This window comes from Raphanus sativus, chromosome 2, assembly GCF_000801105.2.
Source record: "Raphanus sativus cultivar WK10039 chromosome 2, ASM80110v3, whole genome shotgun sequence".
In the NCBI taxonomy this organism is placed as follows: Eukaryota; Viridiplantae; Streptophyta; class Magnoliopsida; order Brassicales; family Brassicaceae; genus Raphanus; species Raphanus sativus.
Window position 1 is genome coordinate 2,551,442 of NC_079512.1, and position 16,367 is coordinate 2,567,808.

General features: G+C 31.2%; 4 protein-coding genes across 4 annotated transcripts; 2 read left to right on the plus strand and 2 right to left on the minus strand.

Moving 5' to 3' along the window:
• Positions 1-227: 227 nt before the first annotated feature.
• On the minus strand, positions 228-5,393 carry LOC108839854 (tRNase Z TRZ1). Its single transcript, XM_018612631.2, has 9 exons — positions 5,388-5,393; positions 2,048-2,371; positions 1,804-1,966; positions 1,283-1,353; positions 1,109-1,204; positions 909-1,022; positions 724-792; positions 549-623; positions 228-458 (listed from the first exon to the last, which is right to left on the minus strand). The coding sequence occupies exons 1-9, from the start codon at positions 5,391-5,393 to the stop codon at positions 384-386; spliced, it is 993 nt and encodes a 330-aa protein (XP_018468133.2). The 3' UTR covers positions 228-383.
• A 164-nt stretch (positions 5,394-5,557) lies between these two features.
• LOC108840127 (protein IQ-DOMAIN 31) lies at positions 5,558-7,933 on the plus strand. The gene is given in 8 exon segments (XM_018612952.2): positions 5,558-5,641; positions 5,816-6,052; positions 6,127-6,330; positions 6,478-6,552; positions 6,638-6,983; positions 6,986-7,057; positions 7,060-7,515; positions 7,583-7,933. Coding segments are annotated over 8 exon segments (1,506 nt in total). The 3' UTR covers positions 7,615-7,933.
• Positions 7,934-8,056: 123 nt separating this feature from the next.
• LOC108840128 (gibberellin-regulated protein 6) lies at positions 8,057-8,911 on the minus strand. Its single transcript, XM_018612953.2, has 3 exons — positions 8,717-8,911; positions 8,571-8,598; positions 8,057-8,462 (listed from the first exon to the last, which is right to left on the minus strand). The coding sequence occupies exons 1-3, from the start codon at positions 8,810-8,812 to the stop codon at positions 8,281-8,283; spliced, it is 306 nt and encodes a 101-aa protein (XP_018468455.1). The 5' UTR covers positions 8,813-8,911; the 3' UTR covers positions 8,057-8,280.
• Positions 8,912-13,884: 4,973 nt separating this feature from the next.
• LOC108831219 (mini zinc finger protein 1) lies at positions 13,885-15,291 on the plus strand. The gene is given in 3 exon segments (XM_018604784.2): positions 13,885-13,920; positions 14,826-14,855; positions 14,858-15,291. Coding segments are annotated over 3 exon segments (342 nt in total). The 3' UTR covers positions 15,134-15,291.
• Positions 15,292-16,367: the final 1,076 nt, after the last annotated feature.

Here is a 16,367-nt window from a genome sequence, read left to right on the forward strand (position 1 = left end):
TAATTGTTACATAAACAAGTGACAAATCATTTTTGTTAACTAATATATAATTCTCAACATGTCAATTTATTAAGGGTGGTTAGAGAAAACAAGAGATTTATTTCAAATTAATTAGCGACTAATTATTCAGATATTAATATTCCTTCAGTTCTGGTTTTCTTTAAATAATCCAAGTGTTAACTGATCATATATTATAGTTTTTTCATGTCACTAAAATTAAAATGTAATTCAACAGTAAAACTAACATTTATACGGATTTATTAATTTAGCAAATCACTTAAACATCTCTAACTTAGAAACTCAACAACAAGGGTATAACGTTTAAATGTGCGATACAATAACTTGGGGAACAACAAAAACCAAAGTGTGAGAGTGTCTACTGTTTAGAATCCTTGTGTTAAAGCATACACACGTCCCTCTAAAGGTGGAGGCAATGTAGAAACTGCAGCTTCGATTTCCTGTTCGAACTCACAAACATCAATTTACTAAACGGAAGAAAGATACTCTGTCTCTACTTCACAACCAAGATTGGACAAAAGAAAACACACCTCCACTGTATACCGAGCCGAGAAATGAATCAGCAGGATTGCTTTGTTTTCAAACTTTTCAGCATGCTTAACTATCTACAGTTTTCAAGTAATGAAAGGAGAAAAAAAAAGTGTGAAGAGCATTATCAAGAAACAAAGAGACTAACAAGGTTCGCAAAGAGACAAGGAGCCTCACCTCAGATAAATGTATATGTCCATAATCCCTAGCGTGCTCTACTGATACCGAATCATCAAGAAACGTGCTCTGAACCAAGATGAAAGAGAGACAATACATGTTCTTTTAAATCACAAAGCCATTTGCTACATGGGGCCATGCACATTGTCCTAATACATATAATCAACAGAAGGAAAAATAATCACCTCCATGACGAGTACCCTTGCCTTGAGAGCATCAGCGTTATTCTCATCAACTACAAAATCTGAAGTTGTATCTCCCGTAAACGCAACTTCAGGAGTTGTTATACTGTTTGTGATCTGCCCATCAAACACCATTCAGGCTTTTATAGTTTAGGCAGATACTATTGCATATATTAGACACTAGGGAAAAACCAGAGACAAACCTCAACACCAGAAGCCTTCAGGTTCTTAATCTCATTCGCAGGAAGACCAACATACTCCTGCTTGAGTTTATGTTTAGTCGAATACACTACATAACCCTGCAACATCCAACAAAAAGAGTGTCACTTCAGAAAAAGACAAATAACACAGTAAGAAGACGTTGAGAAAACTCCAACCTGGCTTTGGATGACATGGTATGTCTTAAAGGCTTTCACTTTAAGATCTTTCCTGATAATAAACTCCTCCCCTACACCAATAAAGTGGACCAACGTTAAACCCTAAACCCAACGTCAGTCAAAAGCAAAATGAAACATTGGTTAAACCTCCAAATTTTTTAAAGAAAATTCCAAGACATAAACCCACCAGAAAAAACAAAATGTTTGGCTTCGTAAAATTCCTTTTTAACAACTCTTTAATAAATCGTCTATAACCCTCAAAAAAACTATTAAATTTTCCGGTTACAAAAAATATATTTTTGGACGATTTCATATGTCGGTTACAATCCCATCCGAATCGAATCCGGAAAGAACCAAACCGAATCCGAAAATTAGTAAAAACAATAAGACTTATGACCATAATATCTAAAATCTGAAAATCCAAACCGATGGTCCGAACACCCAGGCCTAGTCTATAGTTCTCAAAATCTCAGGGCCGTGCCTAACCAAACCGGATGCTAGAGGTGTTGTGTTATTATTACCAATGTCCAAGCCGACAAGATTATGCTTCAGCTCTGAAGAATCTAGCTTCCTATGAACCTCGAACAAACTCTCAACACACTCTTTAATCGACGTGGGCACTATAATCGTTGGAGGCTTCATCTTATACAACCCTCTAGTCGCAACATACATTGGCAGTCCACCCTAGTCAAAAACAAAAACAGCTCAAAGTTTACAACTTTTGAGAATGTGACACTAAAGGAAGAAAAGGGTTTATTTTTTTACGATGTGATCCATGTGGGAGTGAGAGATGAAGAGGAAGTCTTGGGAGATTGCGCGGTGTGGGCAACGGCCGATGTCGAAAGCTATACGAAGAGAAGGGAACATGATGCAAGTCTCGTGACCTCCGATTGATAATCCGTCGATAGGGTAGCCTTCGATTTCCATTAGATGCTTCTTCTTCTTCGTCTCACTCTCCATTACTACGACTTTGAATCTTTCTTTTCTCTTCTGAGGGATTGAGCACGAAGTGTTCGATGAAAAGTCTCGGAGAGGTTTTGTTTCCAATATGATAATTAGAATTAGGTTTCTGTACTCTTTTGGATTGGGCTTTTAGCCCATAGGGCCCATAGTAGTTAACCTCCGTAATCCGTATAGATGTAATATTTTTTTTGGCAATCTTACACTTGCTTTTCTTTTTTCTTTATAGATTTCCCTCGTTCTTTTTTTTTTTTGTAAAACTAGATTTCCCTCGTTCTATGTTCTGAAATCTGAATATATTTTTAAAATTTAAGGAAAGTAAATTAAATGAACTAAACATTGGAGATGATCCAACGGTTGAAAAGGAAAGGCGTAAGGTTGGAGTTTCTGGAGATGCGCTTGTTTTTTCAGTTAAACTCAGAAATGTAAATATTTCCTCTTACATTGTGGTAACTGAAACTAGTACCAAATATGAACACAGTTCTCCCGGAAGAGGAACAGAGAGAGAAGAACTAGTAACTAAAAGGACATTTTAGCACTCTCACTCACGGGTATAATCTTCTTCTTGTTTTTCTTTGTTGCTGTTTTTTTCGTTGTCTGAATCGGACTCGGAGTGTTAGAACAGAGATCCGACCGGTTACTACTGGAACCTACATTTTAGGACATTTTTAGAGTAGTGCTGATTTTAGAGAGAGAGAGAGAATAATGTTTGTTTGTTTGGTTCTGTCGGTGTGCGTTTTCTTTTTATTGGAGCGACAAGTGTTTTACCGTGGATTTTAGGGTTCTTCTTCTTCTTCTTCTTCTGCTTGCACTGTTATGTTCCAGATCTGTGGTTGGTTCCTGAGTTATATTTTGTCACATCCCAAATTTCTTAGGTTTAATCATTGTGATTAAGGTTTATCTTCTTCTTTTTTTATGACTAGGTGATTTTCCCATGCTCATGCACGGGAATAAATACTTATAAAATAATCAAATCATAATAATTATAAAATATTTACATATGTTTTTTATAACTTTCAAGTAACTTTATAATTTATATTTATGATGAATAAAGGGAATTGTATATATATCATTATATAGATATATCTATACATTTGTTCATAACTTTTAAGTTATTTTAATTTATATCATGAAAATAATATTAAGTATCACTATGTTCTCATCTTAATTAGATATGCGATTCTATTTATAGTAATTTGGATTAATTCATGTATGGTATCGTTAAGCTCCATATTTGGTTTGAAAGTAAACAACACTTTTTAATTAAGTTAAAATTAGATTGTTATTTTAATTTCATTTAGTTTGGTTCATTTTATTAGATTTGTAAATATATTTATACAAGTTTTTATAATTTAATATATGTTTTCTGAGATAAGAAATATAAAGCTGGAATTGCATTAATAATTACTTCTAATATTTTAAAATATTAATATATGTTATTTTGGAGAAAATTATATAAAATAAATTAATGTGCTAAGAGATTGAGAATTGAATAAGCAAACCAATTCAGAAATATTTCAAAATTTCATTGACTAATTTCAAATTCGTAAGGTAGTTACACCCAGAAATTCAAAAGGTTGTATCTATCCGTGTGTTTTCATCTTAGTTAGATATCTTATTTCAAACATAATATTTTGGACAGTTCAAGTGTTCATTGTTGGGTATGTTTTGCATCTATTATTTCAAATTGGACAACTATTTTTTTTTACTTTAATAATATTAAAATTGGATTACTATTCTTAACTTAATTTAGTTCAGTTCATCCTTTTATATTTGTAATATATTTTATAAATCTTATAAAATTTGGTAAGTTTATTTTTAAAAAGATAAAAATACACAGAAAATGTTGTAGTTGCATTCATGAACATATTTTATAATATTTGAAAATTCATGTACATATATGAATATTTATAAAAAAAACTAAATCATAATAATTGGTAAATCATCACTTGTTTAGAATTGTGAATACATTTTATAATTTAATCAATGAAAGTTAGGTAAAAAATAATTTTAATTTATAATTTTTCTTAATGATATTAGATGATCACTTTACGTTGTTTAAAATTAATTTTCTTAAAATCAATTAATCAAAAATATAATCATTATAAAAATATGTTTTCTTAAAAATTATCTTAACTATTTTTTAATTATATATATACACCTATATATTTTGAAAATTATTAGATATTCACTTTTTTATTTATGTTTTTAGCGAAAATATAAAGTAGGAAAAATAAATTCGTTTTTTGTATATACAAAATCTAAATATTTTATAGATATTTCCTTTTTACTATATATATGGGTTTATAAAATAAATAAACTATAATAAAAAGATAATTAAAGCTTTATTAATAAAAAGGAAACTAAACAATTTTTAGTAATGATAATTAGGTATAACTAAATTAATTCATTAAGGATATTCACGTAATCAACTATCATGAGAATCAACGTGAGCACATATCAATATTTACAATAATTAAAATATTTATAAATTATAAATAATTTTATGCCTTATATTTATTAAATAGTAAAATAAAATTTATTTTAAATAACCCTAAAAATGTGAATACAGATTCGCTTTGGTATTTTGATTATTATATTAACTTTGACAAACATAAAACATAAAAAATAATATTTTTTAAAATAATGATAATATATAATAGATCTACTTTTTTAAATTATATAGTGTTATGTTAATTTAAAATATTTTAATTATTTGATCAAAATTTAATTTTACTTTATTTTTAATATCTCTTTAAAATAAACAGTTTATTCTTTTGTGATTGTATTTTAGAAATCATATTATATAAGTAAAATATAATTTATAGATTACGAAATCACATTATATACAAACATATATTTTCACCTAAGAAAATATAGATATAAAGAAATATTTTATTACTTCAAAAATATATTTATGGTATTTAAAATAGTTTTAAATGGAATATTTCTATTTTGTGAAATTTCTTTTTAATGAAATCATATTATATAAAAATATAATTTTCGTTTTTTTTAAACTTTATCAACATTTCCTTTTTATTATATATGTTATTTGGAAAATTTTAAAAGGAAACTAAATATAAATTTCAATAATAGTATTTAAATGTAAATTTTTTAATTCATTAAGGGTATCTGCGTAATCAACCATCATGAGAGTTAATGTGAGAGCGACACATAAGAATCTGACTTCTCAAATAATATTATAGAGATTAGTGTTTGATTATATTAAAATGATGCCACTCGTTTTTTTTTTCATAATCTTGTTTTAATTGGTTGGACAATGCAGGTGTGGCTTTTATTTAAGTTCCATACATCATGGGCAAGCCTGCAAAGTGGTTTAAAAATGTACTACTTGGAAAGAAACCCTCTAAATCCAGTAACGGTTCCAAAGTATATGAGGTAACACACGCTTTTAAAACAGTTTTACATGATGTGATGATGATGATGCTACTAGTCTAACTATGTGCAGTTTTGATCAGAATCTGAGATTTTTTTTTGTCAAGGAGAACAGTTATGGTTTTAGTCTTTTACTTTGGTTTTATTGATCTCTAACTACTGGTATCATTGGCGCAGAGAGTTGTGAGCGGAAAAGAGGTTCTGGTTACTACAAAGGTAGAAGAATCCCATGTGGTATCAGAGATACAACAAGATATCTCAGATGATGAAATACAGCTTGTTGAAAGCAAACCAACAGATATTCAGAAAGATGCACCTGCGCTAGACAGGTGGTCAGTACTATCTGATGCAGAGAGAATCCAACAAGAGGTTGCAGCAGCAACGTCGGTCCAGGCTGCGTTTAGAGGCTACTTGGTAATATTCTCACCTATTTTGGATTCTAGGCTCGCTTTTGGTAATATATCCTGATATGAACTTGTTATGTGAAGGCTCGGCGTGCCTTTTGGACACTCAAAGGCATAATAAGGCTACAAGCACTTATCCGTGGTCACCTGGTTAGGAGGCAAGCTGTTGCAACTCTCTGCTGTGTCATGGGAATCGTGAAGTTGCAAGCGCTTGCTCGAGGAAGAGATATCAGAAACTCTGACATTGGAGTTCAAATTCATAGGAAATGCAAATTGCAAATGCTTCAGGTAATAATAATGATCAAACATTTCGGCCTGAGATAGAGGACCTACATGTGGCAACACTTGACTAGTCTAGACTCAAAGAAATGATCAAAACTCAAAAAGTGTCTCCGGTTCTCGTTAATTTAGAACTATTCTTTTTTTAATTGTCAGGAGAAAAATGTTGCAAACTCTACAGATGCTTACCTTGAAATCAAGAAACGAACAGCTAACGCTTTTGCTCTGAAGGTACGCTTGTTAGTAGAGCTAGTTAACAATATTGTGTCTCTTAATCTTTAATTGAAAGATCTTGATGGATACTTTTTGTGTACAGCTTCTTGCTTCATCGCCAAAAGTGATACCTGTACACACACCCTACGATTCATCCCATCCAAACTCAAGCTCCATCTGGTTAGAGAACTGGTCAGCTTCATGCTTCTGGAGACCAATTCCTCAACCTAAGGAAACAATGGGGAGAAGATTCATAGAAGCTGAAACTGCAAAACCCAAGAAGAGTGTTGATAGACCCAAACGCAGCTTCAGGAAAGTTTCAAGCCAGTCTATAGAACCGCCTGCTGTTGAAGATCCTCAGGTTGAACTTGAAAAGGTCAAACGTAGCTTGAGGAAGGTGCACAATCCTGTCGTTGGGAGCTCTGTCCAACCTCAACCAGTCATGAAACCATAGAAGAACCTGTGGAAGTCTTTGAAGTAGACAAGAAGCAAGAAGTGCCTGAACAGACTGATGAGGTGGAAGTACATATACTCCTGGACCATTGGAAGCCAATGAAGCACTAGATTACTCACTGGTCAACCAAATTGACAGCAAGGAAACACCTTCAATGGAAGAGAAAACTCCCAAACCGAATAGTAAAGAGAGTACAGCTGGAAAGGAGAACCAGAAGTCAAGGAGAAAGAGTTCAGTTACTAACAAGACCGAGCGTGAAGAGAGTAATAGGCATCATCATCGTCAGACTAGTCCATCAATCCCAAGCTATATGCAAGCAACTAAATCAGCGAAAGCAAAGCTGAGGCTGCAAGGCTCACCAGTGTCTGCTGAGCAAGATGGGACTGAGAAAGCCAATGTTCCTAGGCGTCACTCTCTACCGTCTTCAGGTAATGGAAGGATCACCTCTAGTTCTCCAAGAACAACGAGACTAGCAAGCTCTGTTGACAAAACCGGGAATAAGAAGGAGAAACCTCTTCTGTCATCTGGTTAGTTCCACATGCTTTAGATTCTTTCACTCTCCCTTGCATCTAATCCTCTTGTTGACTTTTGCAGCAAAGACAACTCCGGTAGAGCGGAAGAGGTGACTTGATTACATCATAAAAGTTGTCGTTCTTGATTCTACAGTAGCAACATTGTCAACATGAGTAATGCAACCATCTATCTATTATAAAAGCTAGATTTCGAGTTCATGATTGTGTTAGTGTGTTTATGTTGGCCAAGTGTTACCGTTGGCTGCTGAGTATCTGCAACTGTGAGGGTGTCATAAGCCGATAATGTTACATCGCAAGGGTGTTTGAAACTTGTTCTTTCTTCCTTCTCTGGTTTTATCATTACATAATTTTGATTAATTTTTCAGATTTAAAACTGTTGTGTCTATATGAATCTGTGATTATTTAAGAATGTTCATCATTTACAAATTATGGGTGAAGTTTCTTCTTAAGCCTTCCAAGGCATGTTTGTTTTGGGCGTGAACTCTTCACATGAGACGGGTTTAGCATCGGTTTGCTCGTTCTTGACAAAGCAAAATTACAGATACAAATATATTTCTCAATTCGAAGGTACATAAACTTTTTGTATACGGATCCAACAATATTATAAGATACAAATATAAAAGATACATAAACTTATATGAGAAGTATGACGTTGGTTATACATAATACTAAATTTAACTTCATAATCATCACTTTGAAAACATACTATAATTAGTTATAGAAAGGTACTAATTAAATAGATTGTTGTTTTCCATAACTTCAAGGACATTTTGGTCCACCTTGTTGAGTCTTCCAGTTGTTGTAGCAAGGACACACTTGCTTGTTGCCGTAAGTGCCTGGAGGAACACAAAGACATTTAGCACAACACTTTTGGCAGAAGAACATGCATGGCTTATGGTACTTGGTGTTGCTGCACCTCCTCGTGCATTCCCCTCCACATTCTGCTAGTCGTGAACATAGAGTTTTAGTTTGCATGTTTTCATAATCATATATGAGACTAATTAAAAGAAGAAGAAGAAGAAGAAGAAGAAGAAGAGGATTTTACTTACGGTATGATTTGAGACTTCCAGCTCCATACTGTTCTCAAAACAAATAAAGTGTGTGTGTTTTAGCTCTTTTGTAATGACTATAGAAAGGGAAAGTGAAACAAAAAAAAATATCAAAAAAGACTGTAGGACTAATTATTAACACTTACACTTTCTGGATTGTACTCTGCTTCTTTTGACATAGTGAGAAAGATGAAAGAAAAGAGAATGGTGACAAAGAGAAGGTAAGTTATGAGTTTTGCCATGTCTTTCGTTGAAAGAGAAGATGTGTAAGTGAAGCTCTTAATTAGTTCTTAGTTTGAGAAATTTACGAGTGTGTGAGACTACCAGTTGTCTCAGCTATTTATAGAAGGGTTGTGTAGCTCTTTTCTTCTTCCATTTTATAATAACGGTTTCCACATATGCTTTCGTATCTCACAGTAGTTCCTACCACTTGCTTGTTTAAAACACAATGCGTTTTATTAGTTAAAAACTTAAAATAGGTTCTTTTTGCTGAACAAAAACATAAACACTTAATTTGACATAAAAATGTAAAAGTAGAGGCAAACACAGATAGTAAGAAAATAAAGTGAAGAAGTTGAAATGATTACGTCAGATTTAGGGACAACTCTAAATTGTATAGAATGAAGGGTATAAAGGTCAAAGAGAGGAGTAACATGGAGGAGCAGTTACATCTCCATTGCTAGTGGTTGGGACCAACCAACAAGGGAACGATAAGAGCAATCTCGGCTTGGATTCATGCCTTTTTCCTCTTATCTAGCTATTATCAAGGTGATCAAGGAGAGCCGTTCGATGTAGAGCAGGAATCACGTGTCTAGATCTCAGAGGTGGATATAGAGATGATGAAGACGTAAGAGGTGGGAAATAAAATGAAGAAGTTGAGAGAGGGACAAAAAGGTAGAGGCAGTTTTCTTGCATGCATGAGTCCATGTGCACACAGTCACACACATGGGGGAAGTATCTATCTAAATGCTTACAACAAACTTAACGACTTTTCTTATGTTTGCATTTTCTGATATAATTATTGTACCTATAACCGTTGTTGAGAACGTTGAGTATAATTAAAAGTTATCGTTCTATAACCAAAGCTGCAATTTTGAGGCATTTACGAGTTCTTACATACGTGTATAGTTGTGTAGATTTTTGGTTGTAATTTGTCTTGACGACTAAAACTTTTTATAGTTTTATAACGTAGTTTAAGAAAGGTAAAATACATGAAATGAGAAGACCATATATAAAGATATATATAGCAATTATGCTTCAACATACTACATATGTTCTCAAAAGTAAGATTTTCTAGAGTTTTCATGTTTATTAAGAATTTAATAAGTATTTACATTTTAGTTTAATATTTATTTTTATACACTTTCCAATAATTATCCACAAATCAAATTTGATCAATTCAAATATTCACAATTAATGTTTTTCAAAAAATATACATAATATTTAAAAAAAATAGAAAATCTATCTTTATGGAATAAGAATAAATTCTAGAAAATCTTTTTTTTTTCAGGAACAGATGGAGTATTGTTACTAGATAAGGGCATATTCTTTTACTACATTGACAATTGGAAGTGAAAAGGATCGGACTACTTGGTACGTATGCACTTGATGTCTCCCTTTCATTTATTTCTACAACTTACTCTAAAGCTCAATAGATAGCTGCTCTTTCCATTTAAGCTTCAGAATTTCTCTTCCACCAAAAAAAAATAAAGACTAGAAAGCACACCAAAAAGGATGATTTTTGGTTTGGAATCTTAATATGTTAATAGGTTAAAAAGAGAACTATAATAAATATCTCACCAATGAATGGACAAGGCCCAAGCCGAAGTGAGACGAACAACTTCAAGAATTTTTCAGTTCGGATGGTCATGGAAAAAGCCTAAAGTATAAAAGATAAAACAATAAAACCCATTACTTGTTTTTTCAGAGTCCATATTATAAAATAATTTATTAATGTTTGAATTAATTAGGTTGTTTTTAAGGTAGCCTTGAATTAAACAAAGTTGCTATATATTAAGGAAGAAACAAAAAAGAATATAGAAGCAAGTGACAGACAGGGAGACACTGAGAAAGTAGATTTGATGTTTAGCTTCCCAAATATTAATTATTACTTTTTATAAATAATCGTAATTAGTTGTTTAATAATCATTGTGCATTTGTGTGCCCTTGCGCGTATGGTTTGTCTTTAAATTTGTCATTTTCCATTGCTACAGCTAATTTAAATATATTTGTATCATTATAAGTTATAACTAACGTGAGATTATAAATCATTTGTTAGTCTCACTCTGATGAATAAAAGACAATATACCGATTGTACAGTGTACACATCATAAACAAGTTGATTTTAGAGTTTATGTGATTCTGAACTTCACGAGTATGACACGGTTGGTGAGAAACAAAGAGTCTTTTCAACATAATCCCCATCTTTCTTCTTAATACACTCATGCATATAACTCTTTCTGTTAAAATAAAAAGCAGTCCAAATTTCAAATTGATTTATGATTAATAATAGTTAAGCGGAAAAATAAAACAAACCCATCGTCAAAGATTGATTAAGAACTTACTTTATTTATTAAATTTACAAATGAACTTCACAACATTCTTCCGTGATTTTTGACTTATAACATCTTAACTATAATTTTTTCTTAACTATGTTTTCGTTATAGCATTATCGGCAATTATGATATGCTCTAAATTTCTAATCTAATCCAATACTATAGTATTTATTATGCTTTCCGTGGTCAAGTGTAAGTACGTGGAAACCAAATTTCTAACTCCAAAAGTCAGATATAGTTGGCTATGAGTCTCGTCTACAATTCTAATTCATATCTTTCAATATTTGGATTGCAGCATTTGTATAGCAGTGAAACTATTTGGATCGAAGTTTTTTTTTTCCAAAAGTCACACAGGCATTAGGGTAGATTTAATCACCAATGATGATATGACAACGAATACGAAATAGCAGGCCACAAGTTGCATTTGTTAACAGTTTGTGTTTTTTTTTTAATTATAACTAGATTTTGGATCCGCACGTGTATATTTTATTTAATCATATATTTTTGATAATTGTAAAAAAATTCACGATATTGTTTCATATGTTATCGAGCGATAATATTGTTGTATCTATACCTTTTTAAGTGTACATTTTTAAACTATGAGGTTTTATTGTTATTGTATTGTATTTTTTATTTTACTTGGTAAACTTAACATAAACTGTATAATATTAAAGCATTTAGTGTAGATTTTTGGGTTTTATTAAATAAAAAACTCTAAAATTTGTGATTTGTATTTATTTATAATAGATTTTTATTTTAAAATTTGTTTCCGATAGCAAAAATTAAAACAATTATAAAAATAATCCCAAAAAAAGATAACAATCAAGGTATGCGTAGTATATTTAGGAAACATAAATTTGTATATGAAATTATGAAAAAAAATAACTTTTAGTTAGCATGATACAAACTATTAATCCAAAATTTTTAAAATATATAACGCATTTGGATTTAAAAGTTTAAAAATATAAACCATTAATGTATGAATTTATAAGATAGACGATTACATGAAAAAAAAATGATTACATATCTCTAAAGACCTTAAATTTGGGTATAGAAAATTTAAATTTGGGTTAGTCCAAGATGTTGAAAGGCCAATTGTATTTCTAAACCCAAATTACTATGTGTGCATATTTTTTTTCCGGGTAACCTAACGACCCTTAAATAATAATTTGTTTTTATTAAAACGAAGTAAAACCGTCGGTTGCTTTTTTTTTTATAACAAAACAGCGACGACTGAGTTTCAGATGTCTTGATCTCAATTTACTATAATCGATTGTAGGATTTTGTAAATCTTGCTTGAAGAAGAATAAATCGATGGTAGAATATTTGTATTTTTGTTTACTTGTAGTCATTTAAAAATATTTTGTGGAATTAACTAATATCAAGGAGATGGTTATACAAACCAAGAATTGTATCTGGTTTGGTACGAACATGTTATATACAACAGATTCAAGTAGTATTTAAACACTTATACATTATTTGATAGTAGTTTGCATGAATAAAAATCCACTGGTAGTGATGATCTGGTTATAGGATTGGTCCCACCATAATGAGCTACGCATATTAGCCTGCAATAAGAAAGAGTATCATTTAATCATGTGTCAAACACATTAGGTAATGTTCAAATACTTAGCCCAGAATATGGAAACAACTTAAGAAATGAATAATTAATTGATTGGCTATTTTCAAGGGATATCTTAGAAGATTTATTTTAAAATTATTTCCAGTGGTATATAGAGGTAATTATTGAGGAAAACTTAGGGTTATTTTCAACTTTTACTTCAGTTTTAATAGATTAGATGTTTAAGTATATGTTGTTCTTTTTTTTTTGAACTTAAGTATATGTTGTCCCGAGCATATTTTGTTATAAATATTTAACTATTTTGAGAACGAGGCATGTGTATTGGACTATTGGCTAATCACCTAGCTTATTACGTAATACTCATTTGTTTTGTTTTTTTTCTCTGTAACTTAATACTCATTTGTTTTCCCTACTGTTTTTAATCAAACTAATCGTCTATACTACTCGCTCAGTTCTAAAATCAATATATTTCGTGAGTTCGCTTTGCAAAAACTTAAAGTTTCTATTAAATGTAGGAAAACTGTATTTTGTATTATTTCAACCACACCTTACTAATAAAATTAAGAAAGCATATTGATCTTTAAAATGGTATTTAATATGTGCCTGGTGCAAACCAGTTATATCCATAGACGTAATAGCTTTTTTGTTATCTGTGAATTGCACTTATAAACATCACGGTTACAACAACATCAAGCAAACGCAAAAGATCCAACCGAAGGTCAGAGAACAACATGACCCAGACCATAGTCAATCTGTGAATAGTAGTTTAGCAAACGCCAATAATCTCAACTACTATTCACTCATTAACTAATCCAGGGTCAAAGCATCAAAAACTAACACGCCAATACCTAAAGTACCAGTCCAAGAGAACACACTTGAATTACACACAGCCCAAACTTCAACCTAGACATAATAACTAGACATAGTACGTAATAGTTATCCATGTAATTCACAAAATAATATAAATATGGAACTTATAATGTTTATCAAAAATAATATGGAACCAATAAATATATACATCAACTTTGGAATTTAAAAGGTGATGGGGAATGTGATTGCATTCCAACATTAACCTGTCATTGTCTCTTGGTGGAAGCAAGTCCGTTGGACTGGGTCGGATTCGCATTTAATTTTATAATTTAATTATTCTATGATTTTCTAAGTATACTATTAAATAATGTCTCTGTATAATGCATTGCACGTGATATCGAAGGTAAAGTAAGACTGGCTACTTTTGAACAAACAAAAAAGACTGGCTACTACATTTGTTATTTTTTTTTACAAACTACATTTGTTATTGTTATTGTTATTGTTATTCTTCATTTTTCACTAAGAGCATCGTTAACGCATGGGTGCTTGTGGGGGTGTTTATTTGTTTTTTTTGTGTGATAAAAATAAAAAAATATTAAAACGTGTACTAATCGCTGACCGCTACGTGTCCATGAAACCTGTGAACAGTGTAAAAATTGAAGTTTAAATAAGCTTCAAATGAGACGGTGCTTAAATAAACCCTAGGATCCACCTATACTTTTTAATTAGTTTTCCATAAGCACTTTTCTCTTAAGCATCCCAATAATCCTGCTCTAATATCATTCTCTCCGTTTCTAAAAAATGTATGTTTTAAATTTTTCACACTTATTAAAAAAACATAAAATTATAGTTATCAATGCATTGTTTTTAGTGAATTATTCCCTATAATTTTTAACCAATAAAATTTTAATAAGTAAAATTATATTTTTGAAATGTATAATTCATTAATCAATGTATTGAAAACACAAAATGTATTTTTTTGAAACAATTTTTTTTTCAAAAAATGGATCTTTTAGAAACGGAAAGAGTATACAACAGTATAGCATATATATATGTCAATATTTGTCAGTCGTATGCATAGATATAAATTTACAAATAACTTCTAGTTGGAAAAGTAGCTCATTATATTTTAAGTACATAATTAAATCCTCTAGGGTTAGATAATGAACAAGCAAGCCTAACTAATTTATAAAAGGGGCAAGAACAATCTTGGGACTCTTCACTTCGTTTTCAAAGAGCCTTTCGTATGACCAAAGAGCCCTCTCAACTTCAAGGATAACAAATCGATAAAAAATAGGGTTTCAACAGATCGTGGTGAAGAAGAGACAGATGGTCATTAAGCAAAGCAAAGATCAAGAAACTCCAACACGTCATCGTCTTGGACTACTACTACTTCATCGGCGACCAGTAACGTCCGTAACTTGGAGTGTCAGAAGAATCACACTGCTAACATTGGAGGTTATGCCGTCGACGGTTGCCGTGAGTTTATGGCCGCCGGCTAGGAAGGAACCGTCAATGCTTTGAGATGCGCTGCTTGTGATTGTCACCGGAATTTCCACCGGAAGCAAGTCGATACGGAGGTTGTTTGTGATGAGTACTCTCCGCCTAACGTTTGATTTTTCTTCTTCTGAAGACTCAACCTCTTTTTTTTTTTGTTCTGTGAATTGGAATGATCGATTGATTTTTAAAGGTGAAGTGATATATTTGTATATGAATATTGATTTGTATCTCGATCAGTTTGTATTTTTATAAATATCGTATATATCTAGTTTTGTTTTGTGATAGAAAACCAGCATTTATTTATAAATTTAGCTTTTGAATCTTAATATAGTACATATGAATGAGTGGCCTTTGCGATACTATATATGATGGATGGTTTGTAATAATAAGATCGAACCTAGATTTGATTTTAATCTGGATAAAAATATTGAATTTGTTTCATACGTCAAGCTTATAGGATCGCGCGCTATTCAGTATATCACAGGTAAGAAGCATATGATCAGTACACCACACGATGCGTGAGTATTTGTATAAAGGAGCCTCTTATTTTGAAGTACATAACTTAGTTTTTTTTAGTCTAAAAATCGAATACAAGTTCCAGTACATGTGTGTCGCCTTCTCTCTTCTTTCTATTTGAATACTGAGCCTCTGCGAGACCCTTAAATGTGAATAAAATGATTTGATGGAAGTGTAAATATATAGTATAGTTTTTCTTTTACAACACGAATGATATATAACAGAAGACATTTCTATTCAGTTAAGTTTCAGGAAAATGTTAATATATATACCTCATAAAATCGTCTTAGGTAAATTTAATTTATTACAAAAAATGTTGTAGATTTGACATACATTTAAAATCATACTATATGTAACCAACGACCAAGAATAATAATGAGACTAATTTAGTTGGAAATATGAGGATATATATTGATAATAGTTGCCTGATGGATCAGCTATTTAACTCGAGAATATTTAAATGAATCTAATTCCTTTTTTGTTCAGTTCCATTTTTAGCTTCTTGAATCTATTTCCATTGATGATATAATAATATTTTCGTGTGAAATATATATTATTAAAACTAAATATCTTTTGATACTGATTGAAAACATGGATAATAAAATAAATGAAAACTGTTTAGAAACATGAATAGCAGATTAAGTATTTTATTTTATTTATACATTTAGTCATTGTATTTATAATAAATTAAATATTTCATTTTTGTATTTTTATTTACAAATTCTACCACTGCATTTAAAATCAATTTAAATTAATTAGTTACAATGGTTGTTATTTCTTTATGGTGCAAATAAAAACACAATATGAAATATATTGTATATATTATATGAAACA